The sequence below is a fragment of the Balaenoptera musculus genome, chromosome 6 (genome assembly GCF_009873245.2).
Source record: "Balaenoptera musculus isolate JJ_BM4_2016_0621 chromosome 6, mBalMus1.pri.v3, whole genome shotgun sequence".
In the NCBI taxonomy this organism is placed as follows: domain Eukaryota; kingdom Metazoa; phylum Chordata; class Mammalia; order Artiodactyla; family Balaenopteridae; genus Balaenoptera; species Balaenoptera musculus.
Window position 1 is genome coordinate 96954138 of NC_045790.1, and position 14292 is coordinate 96968429.

The 14292-nt window shown below is 46.7% G+C and overlaps 1 protein-coding gene across 1 annotated transcript; it reads left to right on the forward strand.

The window, feature by feature from the left end:
* The first annotated feature begins 486 nt into the window (after positions 1–486).
* Positions 487–11550, forward strand: LOC118896411 (transmembrane protein 268-like). The gene is made up of 7 exons (XM_036854178.1): positions 487–493; positions 588–737; positions 5101–5211; positions 5808–5947; positions 6027–6107; positions 7343–7528; positions 10286–11550. The coding sequence occupies exons 1-7, from the start codon at positions 487–489 to the stop codon at positions 10463–10465; spliced, it is 855 nt and encodes a 284-aa protein (XP_036710073.1). The 3' UTR covers positions 10466–11550.
* The last annotated feature ends 2742 nt before the right edge of the window (positions 11551–14292 follow it).

Here is a 14292-nt window from a genome sequence, read left to right on the forward strand (position 1 = left end):
TGTGCTCTTAACCACTGTGACCTGCCACTCCTCTGTATGTATAAATGGTCAAAAAGCACTCTTGACTCCCATGTTCTGCTTCTAGGAGGGGAAGGGATGGCAACTGGCAGTTACTGATTTCCTAAGAAGTACTAGGCTGTTACATAGGTTATCTTATTAACCCTTATAACAACACTGTGAAGTAGGTATTATTATCCCCATTTTACGGATGAGGAAACTGAGGCCCAGAGAGTTGTTACAACTTGTCCAAGGCCACCTAGCTGTTGAAGGATCAACGTGGGCTTCTGATTCAAATTTATCTCACTCCCAAGCCCCCTGCCCTTTTCTGTTTTATTTGAATTCAGAGTAAGCAAGGATTTGGAGTAGCTATTCTAACCCCTTGCCTCTCCCTTTGCTTTTGAACAAGGAACAAGGGCCCATTCTCACAGACCACCCCAATCTCCCTCCCCCATCAGTCTCTGACTGGCCCTGTGAGCTCTCGCATCCATGGAGGGTGTCAGAAGTGGCCAGAGGGTGTCCCTTGGAATGGAGCTGCTTCGTTTGAGGACTGGTGTTCCTGACCGTGCCCTTTCTCTGGCTTCTCGCAGGTGTTCTATGTGGTGGTGTGGGCCAACATCTACTCCACCAGCCAGATGTTCACCCTGGGGAACCACTGGGTGGGTGTGCTGCTCGTGACCCTGGCTGCCATGAGCCTGACCCTGACTCTTGTGCTCATTTTCGAGAGACACCAGAGGAAGGTAAGACATCTGGGGACTCCAGCCACGCTCCCTCCAGAAAGGCTGTGTGGACAGGAGAATCCCAAGTCAGATTTTTCTTTTACCTGCTTCAAAGAATTTCCCCAACCATGAAAATTCACCCTGGCCCACGTGCCCAGTGACTAGAGAATCAAATCACACGTGTGATTAAATCCTTTCTGTTTTTCTCTCTAATCCCTGTGGGTTGTTTTTCTGGTAGCAGGCTGTGTTTTGAGAGAGCCTGGGAGCGGGGAGAGGACAGCACTTTGAGGCGACTGAGCCCTTCCGTGCACCTCCTCTGCCTGGGTTCTCGCCACAGCCCTCTGAGCGAGGGTATTTCCTGGACTACCTCACAGCACAAGGTACCTGGGGAGAGGTGGATGGACTCTACCTGGTGCGTGGTTGACAGTGTGTCTCATTAAAACCAGTAACGACCTCTGAGGCAGAGAGTGGGTGGGGTGATCAGGGAGTTTAGGTAACTTGTCCCAATCCCACTCTGAGTGGCAGAGTGGAGGTTCAAAGCCTGAACCCTCTGATTCGTGATCTCCATTCACAAAGGAGATTGATACCTTCTGGCTTAATGTATGGTTTGTAATTGTCTTCTGCTTCTTCAACATCTGTCTTTTGTTACTGTGAGCACTTCATATGTGGTAGTCATCTACTAAATGCTTTACATGCATTAACTCATTAAAACCCCCCAGTAAATCTCTGGGTAGAGGCTTTTATGTTCATTTTGCAGGTGAGGAACCCGAGGCTCCGAAAGGCCCAAGAAGTAGTCCAAGGTCATGCTTGCTAATCAATGACAGAGCTGGAATTCAAGGCCAGGACGCTCAGATTCCAAGCCATATTCTCAGTCAATACCCAACTGTATTGGTGTTCTGTGGCTGGTAATCAGATAAAAACCGTAAATGTAGTGGCTTTAAAACAACAGAAATGTATTGTGTTACAGTTCTGTAGTTTAAAGTTTGACAGGGCTGGGGCTGCCTCCTTTCTGGAGCCTCTAGCGGGGGAATCTGTTTCTCCTTGTCTTTTCCAGCTCCTGGAGGCCACCTGCGTTCCTTGGCTCATGGCCCCTTCCTCCATCTTCCAAAGCCAGCAGTGGTGGGGTGAGTCCTTCTCGCATTCTTGACTCTGAGTCTTCTGTCTCCTTCTTCTACTTTCAAGGCCCCCTGTGATTACATTGGGCTGTCTAGATAATCTGGGACAATCTTTCCTATTTTAAGGGGAACTAATTAGCAACATTAATTCCATCTACACCCTTAATTTTTCAGTGCCAAGTAAACATAAATTCACAGGTTCTGGGAAGTAGGATTTACACATCCTTGGGGGACCCTTATTCTGGCAACCACCCCTCCCACTGTCTTCCAGCTGCTTCAGAAGCTCCCCCAGCACCTGCACAGAGCTGGACTTTGAGATCTTTAGCAAACACTCCACTCTTGCGTCACTCAGGAGGAGAGGGCGGATGTTGGGAAATGTGGTCAGGGGTTTGGGGGTATGAATTCCATTTAGTGCCTGTGCTCACAGGGACAAATAGGAACGTCATGGCTTAATCATTCTGAAAGGATCTTTGTCGGCTTTGCGATGAGGCTGACAGAATAATGCTGCCCTTGGGCTCTTCTGAGCTCTCATGGCCCCTGTGTTTGGCCTATATAAAAAAGTCAATGGAGCTGGCTGCTTCTAGCAGCAAGAAACCTTCTCTTGGGGAGGGGGAAGAAGCAAAGTGCACTGCTTTATCAGGAGCAAGCAAAATATCTGGCACCTGGCAGGTGCTTCAGGGAGGCAGTTCAGGGAATGGCTACTGTGGCTCTCTGCCTCCTTCCTCCCTTTCTTCCTTATTCAGCTGGCATTTATGAAGCCTCCACAAGTGCCAGGGGATGTGCTAGGCACAGGGCACAGAGACAAACAAGACCCTGGATCTTTACGCGTAGGTGCAGCGTGGAGGCCCCAGGTACATAATAGCCCTTCTGTCATCACTGTTTGTTGATCCCCTCCAGGATCCTTTACTTTCTCATATGACCGTCGTTTAATGAGCACTTATGTGTTCTGTGTTTGGGGCCTGATATCCATGCCCAACAACAACCTCACAAGGAGGCAGGGTACCTCTGCCATTTGTCAGCCCTGCAACCTGGGGTGATTTATTATTTAACCTCTCAGGGCCTTAGTTTTCTCATCTGTACAATGGGATAATAATTTTAGCTCCCTCATAGGATTGTTGGGAGAACTAAATGACTTAATACACGCAACGTGCTTATAATCTTACTTGGTGTTACATAAATGCTCACTATGTATCAACTGTTATGATTATTTACTCTTCACTAGTGGGGAAACCAAAGCTCAAGAGGTTAAGTAACTAGTCTGTGGTCACACAGCCTCGCTCAGGTCTTCCTTTGAGCCTCAGCTCAAGGACTTCTTTATCCTCGGATCCCTCATCTCTCAGGACCATGCAGATCCCCTTCCTGACCATTGTCACTCTTACTGTTTGTGTCCTATACCAGCATCACATAGCATCCTTGAGAGCCTCAGCATTTGTACACACTGCCTTGTTTTCCCCTTGTTTTGGGTCCATTATTAGACTTTTCAGATCAGAAGGGCGTATGAAGGCAGGCAAAGACTCTTTTAATCCCCTATAGAGTAAACACATCACTAGGGTATGTTGAAAATTCCTAAAATATTCGTTTTGTGGCCACATGGTACAGTGGAAAACATGGTGCTTCCGTTCCAGTATCGTCATCATAAAGGTATTACTAGGTGACATATATCGAGTGTTCATTCTTCCAGGTGTCCTACGTGGATTAACTCATTTCATCCTTATTCTAACCCTTATTATTAGGGGGTGTTATCTCCAATTTGGGCGTGAGGATGTGGAGGCAGAGAGATGGTGACTTATTTGCCCAGGGTTATATAGGTAGTTAAGAGATGGAGTCAGGGCCTGAAATCTTGGTGATAGGGGTTTCTGAAAGGGTGAACACCCTTGCTAAAGTTCTAGGCAAAACAAAATATAATCATCCCTTGATTTTCATAATACAGGCAGACCTTGGAGATACTGTGGGTTTGGTTCCAGACCACCGCTATAAAGCGGATATCACAATAAAGAAAGTCACACGAATTTTTTGGCTTTCCAGTGCATATAAAAGTTATGTTTACACTATACTGTAGTCTATTAAGTGTGTAAAGCACTATGTCTAAAAAAAGCAATGCAGATACCTTAGTTAAAAAATAACGCTGGGTGGAAAAATGGTGTCGATAGACTTGCTCGACTCAGGATTGTCACAAACATTCAATTTGTAAAAAAAAAAAAAAATACAGTATCTGTAAAGCGTAATAAAGTGAAACGCAGTAAATGAGGTGTGCCTTTAGTGGCATTCCTGGAAAATTCAATGTATTTTAAAACCTATTCACAAAACACTTTAGGTTTATATGTAAAATGGAATTAGGTTGGCCAGTCAGAGAATTATGAATAGATTTTTTCACATGTGCTCATGCCCAGTGGGACATTTGGGGTTCAGGTAGGCTGGGGGACAGTCCTTCCACGTGCAAGATTCTCTGTCATGGGACGTGGCCTACAGTGGAAGGCATGTGTTTAGCATCCCTGGTCCTCGTCCCTAAATGCCAGCATTGCCTGTCCCGTGCCTGTGACAACCGTAAGGGCCTTCTCACACATTCAAAAGCTCCCTACGGTGTCCTTCCTGTTTTGGGGACCATTGTCTTTGATTGGGTTGCCTTCTAATTGCATCTGAAAGTCCTTGTAGGGTCTTTTAGAGCTTTGGGTCCTGTCACCCTTCCTGTCCTCTCCTCCCCGGTCTGCTTAGCACCTACTTTGTCATCCATGGCGTCATTTGGTTCTGGTGGGAAAAGAAGGAGATGGATTCCCAGAGCGCCCCCTCGGAGGGCCAGTCACTGGGTTAGGTAGTATGGAAAGTAGGTGCTTTATTTCCACAATCGATGCTCAAAGCTCTCCAGCCCCCTCCTCCCGCAGATATGTGTGGCCCCCGACTGTCCCAGGCACCGGGTTAAGTGCGTCACACACACAATCTCAGTTCAATCTCACCATGTTCCTAAGGGCCAGAGACACTTTTTATCCTTCTTCAACCACTGAAGAAAGCAAGACTCAGAAGGGACACATTTGTCCAGGGCCCACACCGCCGGAAGTAGCAGAGCTGGGCTTCACTCGAGGCTCTCTGACACTGTCGAATTTATTGTCCCAACAATGCCACAGTCTGTCTTATAGGGGAGACAATGGATGTGTCTTGGAGACCAGGATTGTCCCGTGGTGTCTCGGGGAGGGACAGTGTGTGGTTATTGCCCAGGCCCAAGAGCTCCCCGGCGGCATGGAGGTTGGGCCATGGGGCTGGCGTTTGTCTTACAGGCCAATGCCAACACGGACCTAAGGCTGGCGGCTGCCAACGGAGCCCTCCTGAGACACCGGGTGCTGTTGGGGGTGACAGACACGGTGGAAGGCTGCCAGAGTGTGATTCAGGTACTGTGTCTCGGAGTGACCTCTCCAGTGGACCCACTTTGGGGCTGGGCTTTCCCAGTCTGCGCAGTGTCCCCCGGAGTCTGCTAACGGAGATGGCGTCGGCAGCCCTTCCTTCCTCTCCGCTCCAGTGTTTCTTTCTGGAGACTCCTCTCTGGGTGGTAACCAGCAGCCTAGAACCTCCACGAGGCGGGGCTGGAAGGGAAGCTCGGAGACCATCCAAGCCACATTCCTCATTCAACATTTATTCAACAAAGAGATGGGGCCTCCTCTATTTCGAGCCCTCAGTACCCAGATGAGGTCCCTGGGGAGGCAGGTCAGACCCTGAGGGCCTTGTCCTCCTGGCGTAGCTGTTTTCTTGGCCCCAAGGCGATGGGGAGATCTGACGTGACTAGAAGGAGGTCACACAGTGGGTCTGGGGCACAGCTGGGCTGCTTGAGGCCCAGGGCGCCTGATCCTGGCTGGGCTCTGCCTGGGAGGATTGATAAATCTCCTCAGCACCATGTTCGCATTCTTAGCTGGTGAGGAGCCCGGGGTGTGGGTACAGGTGGGCCCCCAGCGGGCACAGGGTTTGACATTTTCCAAATCTGCACACGAAGCCACTTGTCTACCAGCTATCCAAAGGAGACCCCGTCGTGCGGGGGGACTCTGGGAGAGAGCAGAATGGCCTGCTCACGCCGGAGACCGGGATGAATCTGGTCATCCCCAGAAGGGCAAGCCTCCAGCGAGGAGGCAGGAGGTGAGGCCGGTCTCAGAGACGGAGAGTTCAAGGTCTGGTGGGCTTTGGCCTCAGCGGTCGTGGCTGCTTCTCTCCCCAGCTCTGGTTTGTCTACTTCGACCTGGAGGCCTGCGTGCAGTTTTTGTCCGACCATGTTCGAGAAATGAAGACGAGCCAAGAGGTGAGATACCTTAAGCGAAAAACAAATCAAAAAAATAAACCAGGAGGCTAAATTGTATAGATTGCATTACCTCAGTGTTGGAACAAGTGTCTAAGGAAAAGTTACTTGGAAGGAAGAATACCTCTGTAGAATCATGGTTGTTTTTGCCTAGGGAATTATGGCTGTTTTTCCCTTCCTTTTTAAAGAATTTTTTTTTTTAAGGATTATTTATTTATTTATATTTAATTTTTGGCTGCATTGGGTCTTTGTTGCGGCGAGCGGGGGCTACTCTTCGTTACGGTGTGTGGGCTTCTCATTGCAGTGGCTTCTCTCGTTGCGGAGCACGGGCTCTAGGCGCGTGGACTTCAGTAGTTGTGGCACGTGGGCTCAGTAGTTGTGGCTTGCGGGCTCTAGCGTGCAGGCTTAGTAGCTGTGGGGCACGGGCTTAGTTGCTCTGCGGCATGTGGGATCTTCCTGGACCAGGGCTCGAACCCGTGTCCCCTGCATTGGCAGGCGGATTCTTAACCACTGCGCCACCAGGGAAGTCCTCTTTTCCTTTTTAACTAGTCACATTTTCCACGTTTTCTACAGTGAATATAAATTTTAGCTATAATAATAATAACAGTGAGAATATATTTCATTTATAACAACAACAATAATAAAGATTCTGGCAGAGGAAAATACCGTATATTTAGATGACTTTCACTTGTTTGAAATCCTGAATGTTTTGAGAAAGAACGGGGAGAGTTTGCTCCACTTCCACAAAGGAGGAAACTGAGGCTCTGAGAAGCCGCATAGCTGGCTGGTGATGCCAGGTTTGGAGCCCAGCTTGCCTGTCCTCGAGCCCTGTGCTTCTTCCCTGGGATCCATTTTCAGGGCCCCGCAAGTGCTATAGTTGGCTTTGAAGTCAGGATTGTGGCTTAGCCCTGATCCGGACCCATTGGTTCCTGTGTGGCTTTGGGCAATTCCTTTGAGCTCCAGTTTGTTCATCTGCAACATATGGGTAAAGATTCCCACGTCCCAGGCTGCTTTGAGGAGCAGATGAGAGCATGGAAGGAAAAGTGCTTCTGACCATACTTTTGCAGGAATTATCTGATCTCTCCAGTGTGGCTCAGCTCCAGAGTCTCCTGAGGTCAGCATCTGAGTCTGTAGACGGTCTATCCATCCTCTGTGGGTCTGCGGCTCAGGGAACCACCTGGCGTCCTACATCCACCTAACTTAGGACACCGCCGAGTCCGTCTCTGTTTCCTTTGCAGTCCTTGCTGAGAAGCAGATTGAGCCAGCTGTGTGTTGTCATGGAGACTGGGGTGAGCCCCACGGTGGCCGAGGGGCCGGAGAACCTGCTGGAGGAAGCTCCTCTCCTGCCCAGCAGTCCTCGTCCCACGGAGAGGCCACTCATGCAGACCGAGCTTTGCCAGCTTATTCCTGAGGCTGAGCCAGAGGTAACAGGCACCTGGGCCAGTCAGGCCCCCTCCTCCCCCACCAGGTGTTTGCATAGAGTCCGTGTGGGGCTCTCAAGTTCTAGATTCCTGGGGACATGCCTTTACTGGGTTGGTAGGGACCATACACCTCTTCTAGCCTACTAGTTTTCAATATTCTTTTCCTCACCCCAGCACTTTAAAAGGTAGCTTAGAGGAATCATTTTATACTTATTGGGTGCCCCTGCACCCCATTTAAAAAATATCTTGGTATTCTTTTGTGTAGTTCTATTGGATGTGTAGTTGCATATTGATGGATCATAGCCTACCTAACCATGAACATGTTGATGAATATTTGGGTCATTTTTAAATCTATCAATCAGTCTGTCATCTCTCCATCCATCTCCTTAAATGGCAGTTGGATATTTAAATCTTGTATGCATCTTTGTTGAATTCCATTTCCTCCTGCTCCAGAGTTCTGTTGGGTCCTGCCACCCAAGCTGTCTGTTGGGTATGGTCAAGAGCTGGTAGACCAGAAGTCTGGTAATGTGGTTTGCGGCTTGTGCAACCCTCTTCTCACCATGAGGACAGACCCACTGTCTGGGAGACATGCAGCGAGGGGCGACCTCCGGCAGGGTGTGATACAGGAGAGCACTTGCATTTTCTTTTTAGCCAGTAGATTTGGGGATTAAAGGTCCAAACCAGCCCAGACTTTCCCTTTTGCATGGATGGGGAGTGGGGGGACCTGCAAATAGGACCGTTATGAGAGAAAATGATAAATATATTCATCTCTTCAAAGACCTGAACAGATTGATAAGATCACGTTCTTTCTTGTGCATGCATGTCTGGGTTTATGTGAAATAGCTTATTAACTATGATGGGTCTTTTAAATTATTTTTTCAAATTCATTCAAACCAATAGTAATACAACTTCCTGTCATGAATATCAAGTCTCAGTGTGTGTGCACATGTTTTTAAAGTAGCTGCCCTTATAGAATAGCAAAGGAAAATACAAACAATGCCCAAGTCTCAACCTGGGCCAGACTGTCATATTTCAGGAGGAACCCAGTGTATGCGAAAGGTGGAGAAATAGTTATAATGACCTCTTACATTTTTACAGGTTTTTATCATGCATAAAATTCTTTAGCATATCCTCTGAAGTATAGATTATTTTCCCTTCTTCCTTGATGGGTGAAATAAGCTTCCAAGAGGTCAGCTGACTCACCCAAGGTCGCAGAACAAGGGAGAATGTGGCAAAGTCCAAGGCAGAAACCAGTCCTGTGATTCTCAGGAGGCCAATTTTCTTGTCACAGTTCTTTGCTTCTTATGTTATCAATTTTAGAATAAATGGGCGGGAAGACCAATCTGAGTTAGTACGTGGTAGGCTGTTTGAACTTTTCAACATTTTTCTAGCACAAAGGATAACTCCAAGGAAACACGGATCCTACGGTGCTAGGTGGAGTTTCTGCTTTTTGAATAATGATAATGGTAGTGATATTGATGGCATTTATTGCGCATTAGGTATTGGGCTTTCTGTCCATTAGTGCCTTTAGTCGTCACTCCAGCTCAACCAGAAAGGTGCTGTGACTTTCTGTCTTTTACTGATGAGGAAGTGGGCTAAGCAAGGTGAGGTGACTTTGCTCAGGGTCCATCCCAGGGTGGCTGAGCTGACATTCCCATTTGGCCCTTTTGATTTGAAAGCCTATTCTTGATCCCTAACTGTACTGACATAAACAGGCTGGGTGTAACCCACACTTTACTTCAGTACCTTCAGACTGGACGCAAGTACTGTGAAAGACTTCCATGCCCCACAAAAGAAACTGGAACATCTTTGTTGGAATCCCAACTGCCAGACAGGTGGATGGAACTTTAGAGACCAAATGTGTTAAGAGCATGTATTAAATACAATTAAAAAATGTTTTTTTCCTCTTTTTCACTTTTTAATTTTTTTCACTGCAGTAAAATATACAGACTATAAAATTCACCGCCTTAACTATTTTTAAGTGTACGATGCAGTGGCAGTAAGCGCATTCACATTGTTGTGCAACCATCACTACGTCCTCCTCCAGAACTTTTTCATCTTCCCAAATTGAAACAACATACCCATTAAATACAAATTCTTTTACCTTACCCAGCCCCTGAAAACAACCATTCTACTTTCTGTCTCTATGAATTTATTGCTGTCGGTGCCTCTTATAAGTGGAATCATACCGTATTTGTCTTTTTGTGATAAATCCAGTTTTGATAAGCACTTTTAATATAGGAGTACTGTCTGAAGCAATTCAGCAGGTACTACTGTGTATGACTTGAAGAATCCTGCCGTCAGAGGGGTATTCCCCCAACCCTGCCTCCATTTACTGGTGATTTTCTTCAAGTGCATTACCTTGACCTCATGTACTTCACAAAATCACAGACACTTGAAACTGGAAAAATGTGTGTGTGTGCGTGTGTGTGTGTGTGCACAATTGGCTGGTATAAACCAATGGTAATTTCTCTAGTGCTTTGAGGCTCCCTAGCTTTTTTGTGCATATTATTATCACCTATTAGCAGTTAGGTTACCACCTCAGAGATGAGGAAACTGAGGCTGCAGGAGCCCCACAGAGCCTGAGAGCTGGAGTTCCAGACCAGTTCAGGCATCTTGCAGTTGTCCCGGGTGAGGGCCTTGCCGGGTTCTTCCTAGTGAGCATTACTGCTGGTCCAGCGGTGTAAGGACCACTTGGCGTACCCCTTGTGCTTCAGACACTTTCCTGTGGCCCTCACTCTGCTTCCCTACCTCTTCCAGGAAATGGCCCAGCAGCTGCTGGCAGTGTTTGGTGGCTACTACATCCGGCTCCTGGTGACCTCTCAGCTCCCCCAGGCATTGGGCACACGACACACAGACTCTCCAAGGATTCCATGCCCCTGCCAGCTCATAGAAGCCCACGTCCTGGGCACAGGGTGCTGCCCATTCCTGGCCAGGTGACCTAGGGACGAAGGGACTCATCTTCTTCCAAGGCTGAAGGTGAGAAGTCAGGGAGGCCTCAGGAGCCCATGGTGGCCGACGGTGAGCCCTAGGCGAGGGGAGCAGCATCTGGGGGCACTCTGAGGCTGTCCGTCATGTCAGCACTGGGAATACTGTTCTCACTCCAGGACCCTGCGCAAGAATGGCTTGTCGACATCCCACACTGACCCCTGGCCTTTGCAGAAGCCGATGGTCCCACTCTGAGGTGCTTTCTGTGCTGCTGAGAACTGTGGACGTGGATGAAAGGGCCACCCGCACATCCCTTTCATTGTCTGGAGAGCCCAGGAAATGTGAAGATGACCAGACCGGGCTGAACGTGTGTCCAAAGCTTGGTCTCAGGTGATGCTCCTGTCCCCACCCCCTTCTTGTCAGATGGAGACTCAGGACACTGCTCTTTGTGGCATTGCCTTGGGCCCCTTAGATGATAAGAAGCCTCTTCCCAATCTGAAGTGAAGAAGTAAATTCTCAGAATGTTCTCCGTTTTTAAGTTGTTTTTTCCCTACATTTTCTGAAAAACGATGGCACTTGGGCTTGTATGCTAGCACACAGGCCTTCAGGAGTAGGAAGCAAACAGCCTGTAACTGCTAATGGGAATATTTGGAAGAGACTGATCCTGTCTGATTGGAGGGCGTATTTTGTTCAACGGCATGCTTGCTCGTGGGTATGGTTTCCTACTGCAGACAGAGAATGGCAGTTTGTTCCTTAACACTAACACTCCTGGAGTGAAGCGTAATCTGTCACTTGTGGAATTCCATGAAGAGCTCAGAGGCTGCCAGGTGCTCTGCTTCTGAACAAGTTTGAAGACCCGTTGTTCCCTAGGCCCAAATCCAAAAGCCCTAGCCTGGCATTTAAAGGCTCCCCAGCACCTAAGACCTGGCCTTCATCTGCAATTTTGGCTTCATCGCCCATAAAAATCCTTCATAGGTTGAAACTCTTTTCCTGGACTGACATACCTGTTCCTTTGTATCTGCTGGACTCCTATGCATGCTTTTGTAAAAAAAAATTTTTTTAATTGAGGTATATACAAGGTTCAGGTGTACAACATAGTGATTCACCATTTTTAAATGTTATACTCCACTTATAGTTATTATAAAGTATTGACTGTATTCCCTGTGTTGTACAATATATCTTTGTAGCTTATTTATTTTATACATGGTAATTTGTACCTCTTATCCCCTCTCCCTATCTTGCCCCTCCCCCTCCTATGCATGCTTTAAAGCTCAGCTTTCCTTACCCCTCCTTCAGGAAGCCTTTCAACATAGCCAGACCTGCCACTCTCTGCCTCCTTTATTTTTTATTTTTATTTTTAAAAAATTACCTCTTAATCCAGTAATCCAAATCATCTCACTTTTTTTTTTTTTTTTTTTCCCCATGCCATGTGGCTTGCGGGATCGTAGTTCCCCAACCTTGGATTGAACCCAGGCCACTGCAGTGAAAACACCGAGTCCTAACCACTGGACCGCCAGGGAATTCCTGACTGCGGCCTTTAAATTCTTGATGTAGTTGCTGCCTTTACTGAGGTTTTATGTTATTGATTCTGTTTTCCTGTGCATATACCTATTCTTCTAGCTAGACTATAAGCTCCTCAAGGACAAAGACTGCACCTTGTACTTTTTGTGCGTGACCTGGACTTGCTAAGGAAAAAAATTCTGTGGACTGAGTGCTTTGTCATCTCTATAGTGGCTTTTGCAAATTGCTGTCTGTACTCAGTTGAATGATGAAGTTGTCACAGGCTGGGGTTCTGGTCCTCAACTGCCACTTTTAGTTCTGTAACTTTAGGCTGGTCCTCAGTTTACACTTCTGTATAATGGGTAGATTGGATGATTCTTAATGGCCCTTTCAAAGCCAAAGATCTGGGAATTTCCATCTTTTTCTGTTCCATTTTAACCCTTGGCCTTTCTCTCTGTTATGCCTTTATCTACATGCAGAAAGGTTCTATAGACCCACACAAGTGAGGTGTCCCAGACCTGATACCCCTCTGGATGGAACACTGGCCTAGCCAGCAGGAGAGCTGTATTCTCATTTCAGATCTGCTACTTCTTAGCAGTATGACCTTGGTTAGGTTAACCTCTCTGAATGTCAGTTCACTCTATAAATGAATCTGGTGAAGATGAAATGTAATTATGTGGGTGACTTACCATGTAAGAGATGAATCTGACTGTTCACTTACCCTGGGCCAGAGAAGAGAAAGCATGTACATAGATCAGCCCTTGGAAATGGCTCTTTCAGGCATTTCTCTTCAGCCAACAAATGCTGCGGCCCGCTTTGCTCAATGAGAATTATTCATGAAGGCGATCATTGTCTTTCTCACCTGCCACAGCGGAAGTGTGGGCTGTGAATGTGATCAATAGAAGCCCATATTTATCATTCCAACCGTAAAGCCCTGGTAAATATAATAACAGAGAATAAAAATGTGTGTGTGTTGACAAAACAGTTTTTCCATTTTATGGCTTCCTTAAAGGACCCTTGATGTGTTGTTTCCTGCCTTTTCCTCTCTTTAGAGTTTCCGGTGGTCTCACCCAGTGGGTGGGGCATTCAGGTGTGCCCATGAGGTACATTTCTTCGTATTTGAGCCTCAGTTTCCTCTTTTAGAAAATTCTGTGATCTCTGTCTTGACTACTTCACAGGGTTGCTGTGAAGATGAGATTCCACAAAGGAACATGTGCGCCATTTCAAGGCTCTGTGTTGATGACAGGCATGGAGCTGGTGAAGATGGTGCCATGTCGTGAAGTGGGAGCGGAGGGCTTGGATTCTAGAGTCACATGTATTCAAATCCAAGGTCTGCCACCTAGGGGCCGCGTCCTTCCCATCCTTGGGTCTCAGTCCTCAAGTGTGGAATGGGGATAAGTGTGCCTACCTGGCAGGTGATTGTGAAGATTAAATGATATAAAAAATGTAAAGTGCTTACAACTGTGAGTTGCAAACTTGAGTAAGCGCTCAAGAAATTGTTGCTATTATTATTATTTTTTATCTCTCACTATGTCTTAAATGCTGTAGGTGCCCGACTTGCGCTTTTGTGGACGATGTAGTTCATTAACAGTTAATGTTTATTCATTCTGCATCAGACCTCAGTTACTCCAGCACCGTGGGGTATATTTATGTGAATAAAGTTTCTAGTCTGATGTCTCTGAACTTCAGTACCGGAAGATAGCCTAGCAGGGAAGTTAAGCACAAGCTGGTTGGTGACTTTGGGCCGGGTGCTCACCCTCTGTGTTCCTCCTCATCTATTAAGGGGGCACGTGATAATAGGGAGATGAATTGAGGTGATGCGTGCAAAGCACAAGGCCTGGTTCATAGTGTGGTCCATAGTAAGGGCTCCATCATCTGATGATGGCTTTTCTTCAGCTGCTGCATACTGTTTTCTACCTGTGTCTATTTGTGTGAGTTTTTACTTACTTTATTCAAATCTATATCCTTACTGATTTTGGTTGGTTGGTTCTGTCAGCGACCAAGGGAGGAAACTCTCCAGCTAGGATTGTAGATTTTCTGTTTCTCCTTTTACTTTTGACAAAGTTTTTTTTTTTTTTAATTACATAGTTAAAAAAATTGAGATGTAATTAACATACCATAAAATTCACCATTTTAAAGTATAAAATTCAGTGGTTTTTAGTATATTCACAAGATTGCACAAACATCACCACTGTTTAATTTTAGAACATTTTCATCACCTCTTCCCCCCACAAAATCCCCCTACCCATTTGTAGTCACCCCGTTACTCCCTCTCCCCAGCCCCTGACAATCACTGGTCTACTTTATCTCTCTGGATTTTCCCATTCTGGACAATTCAT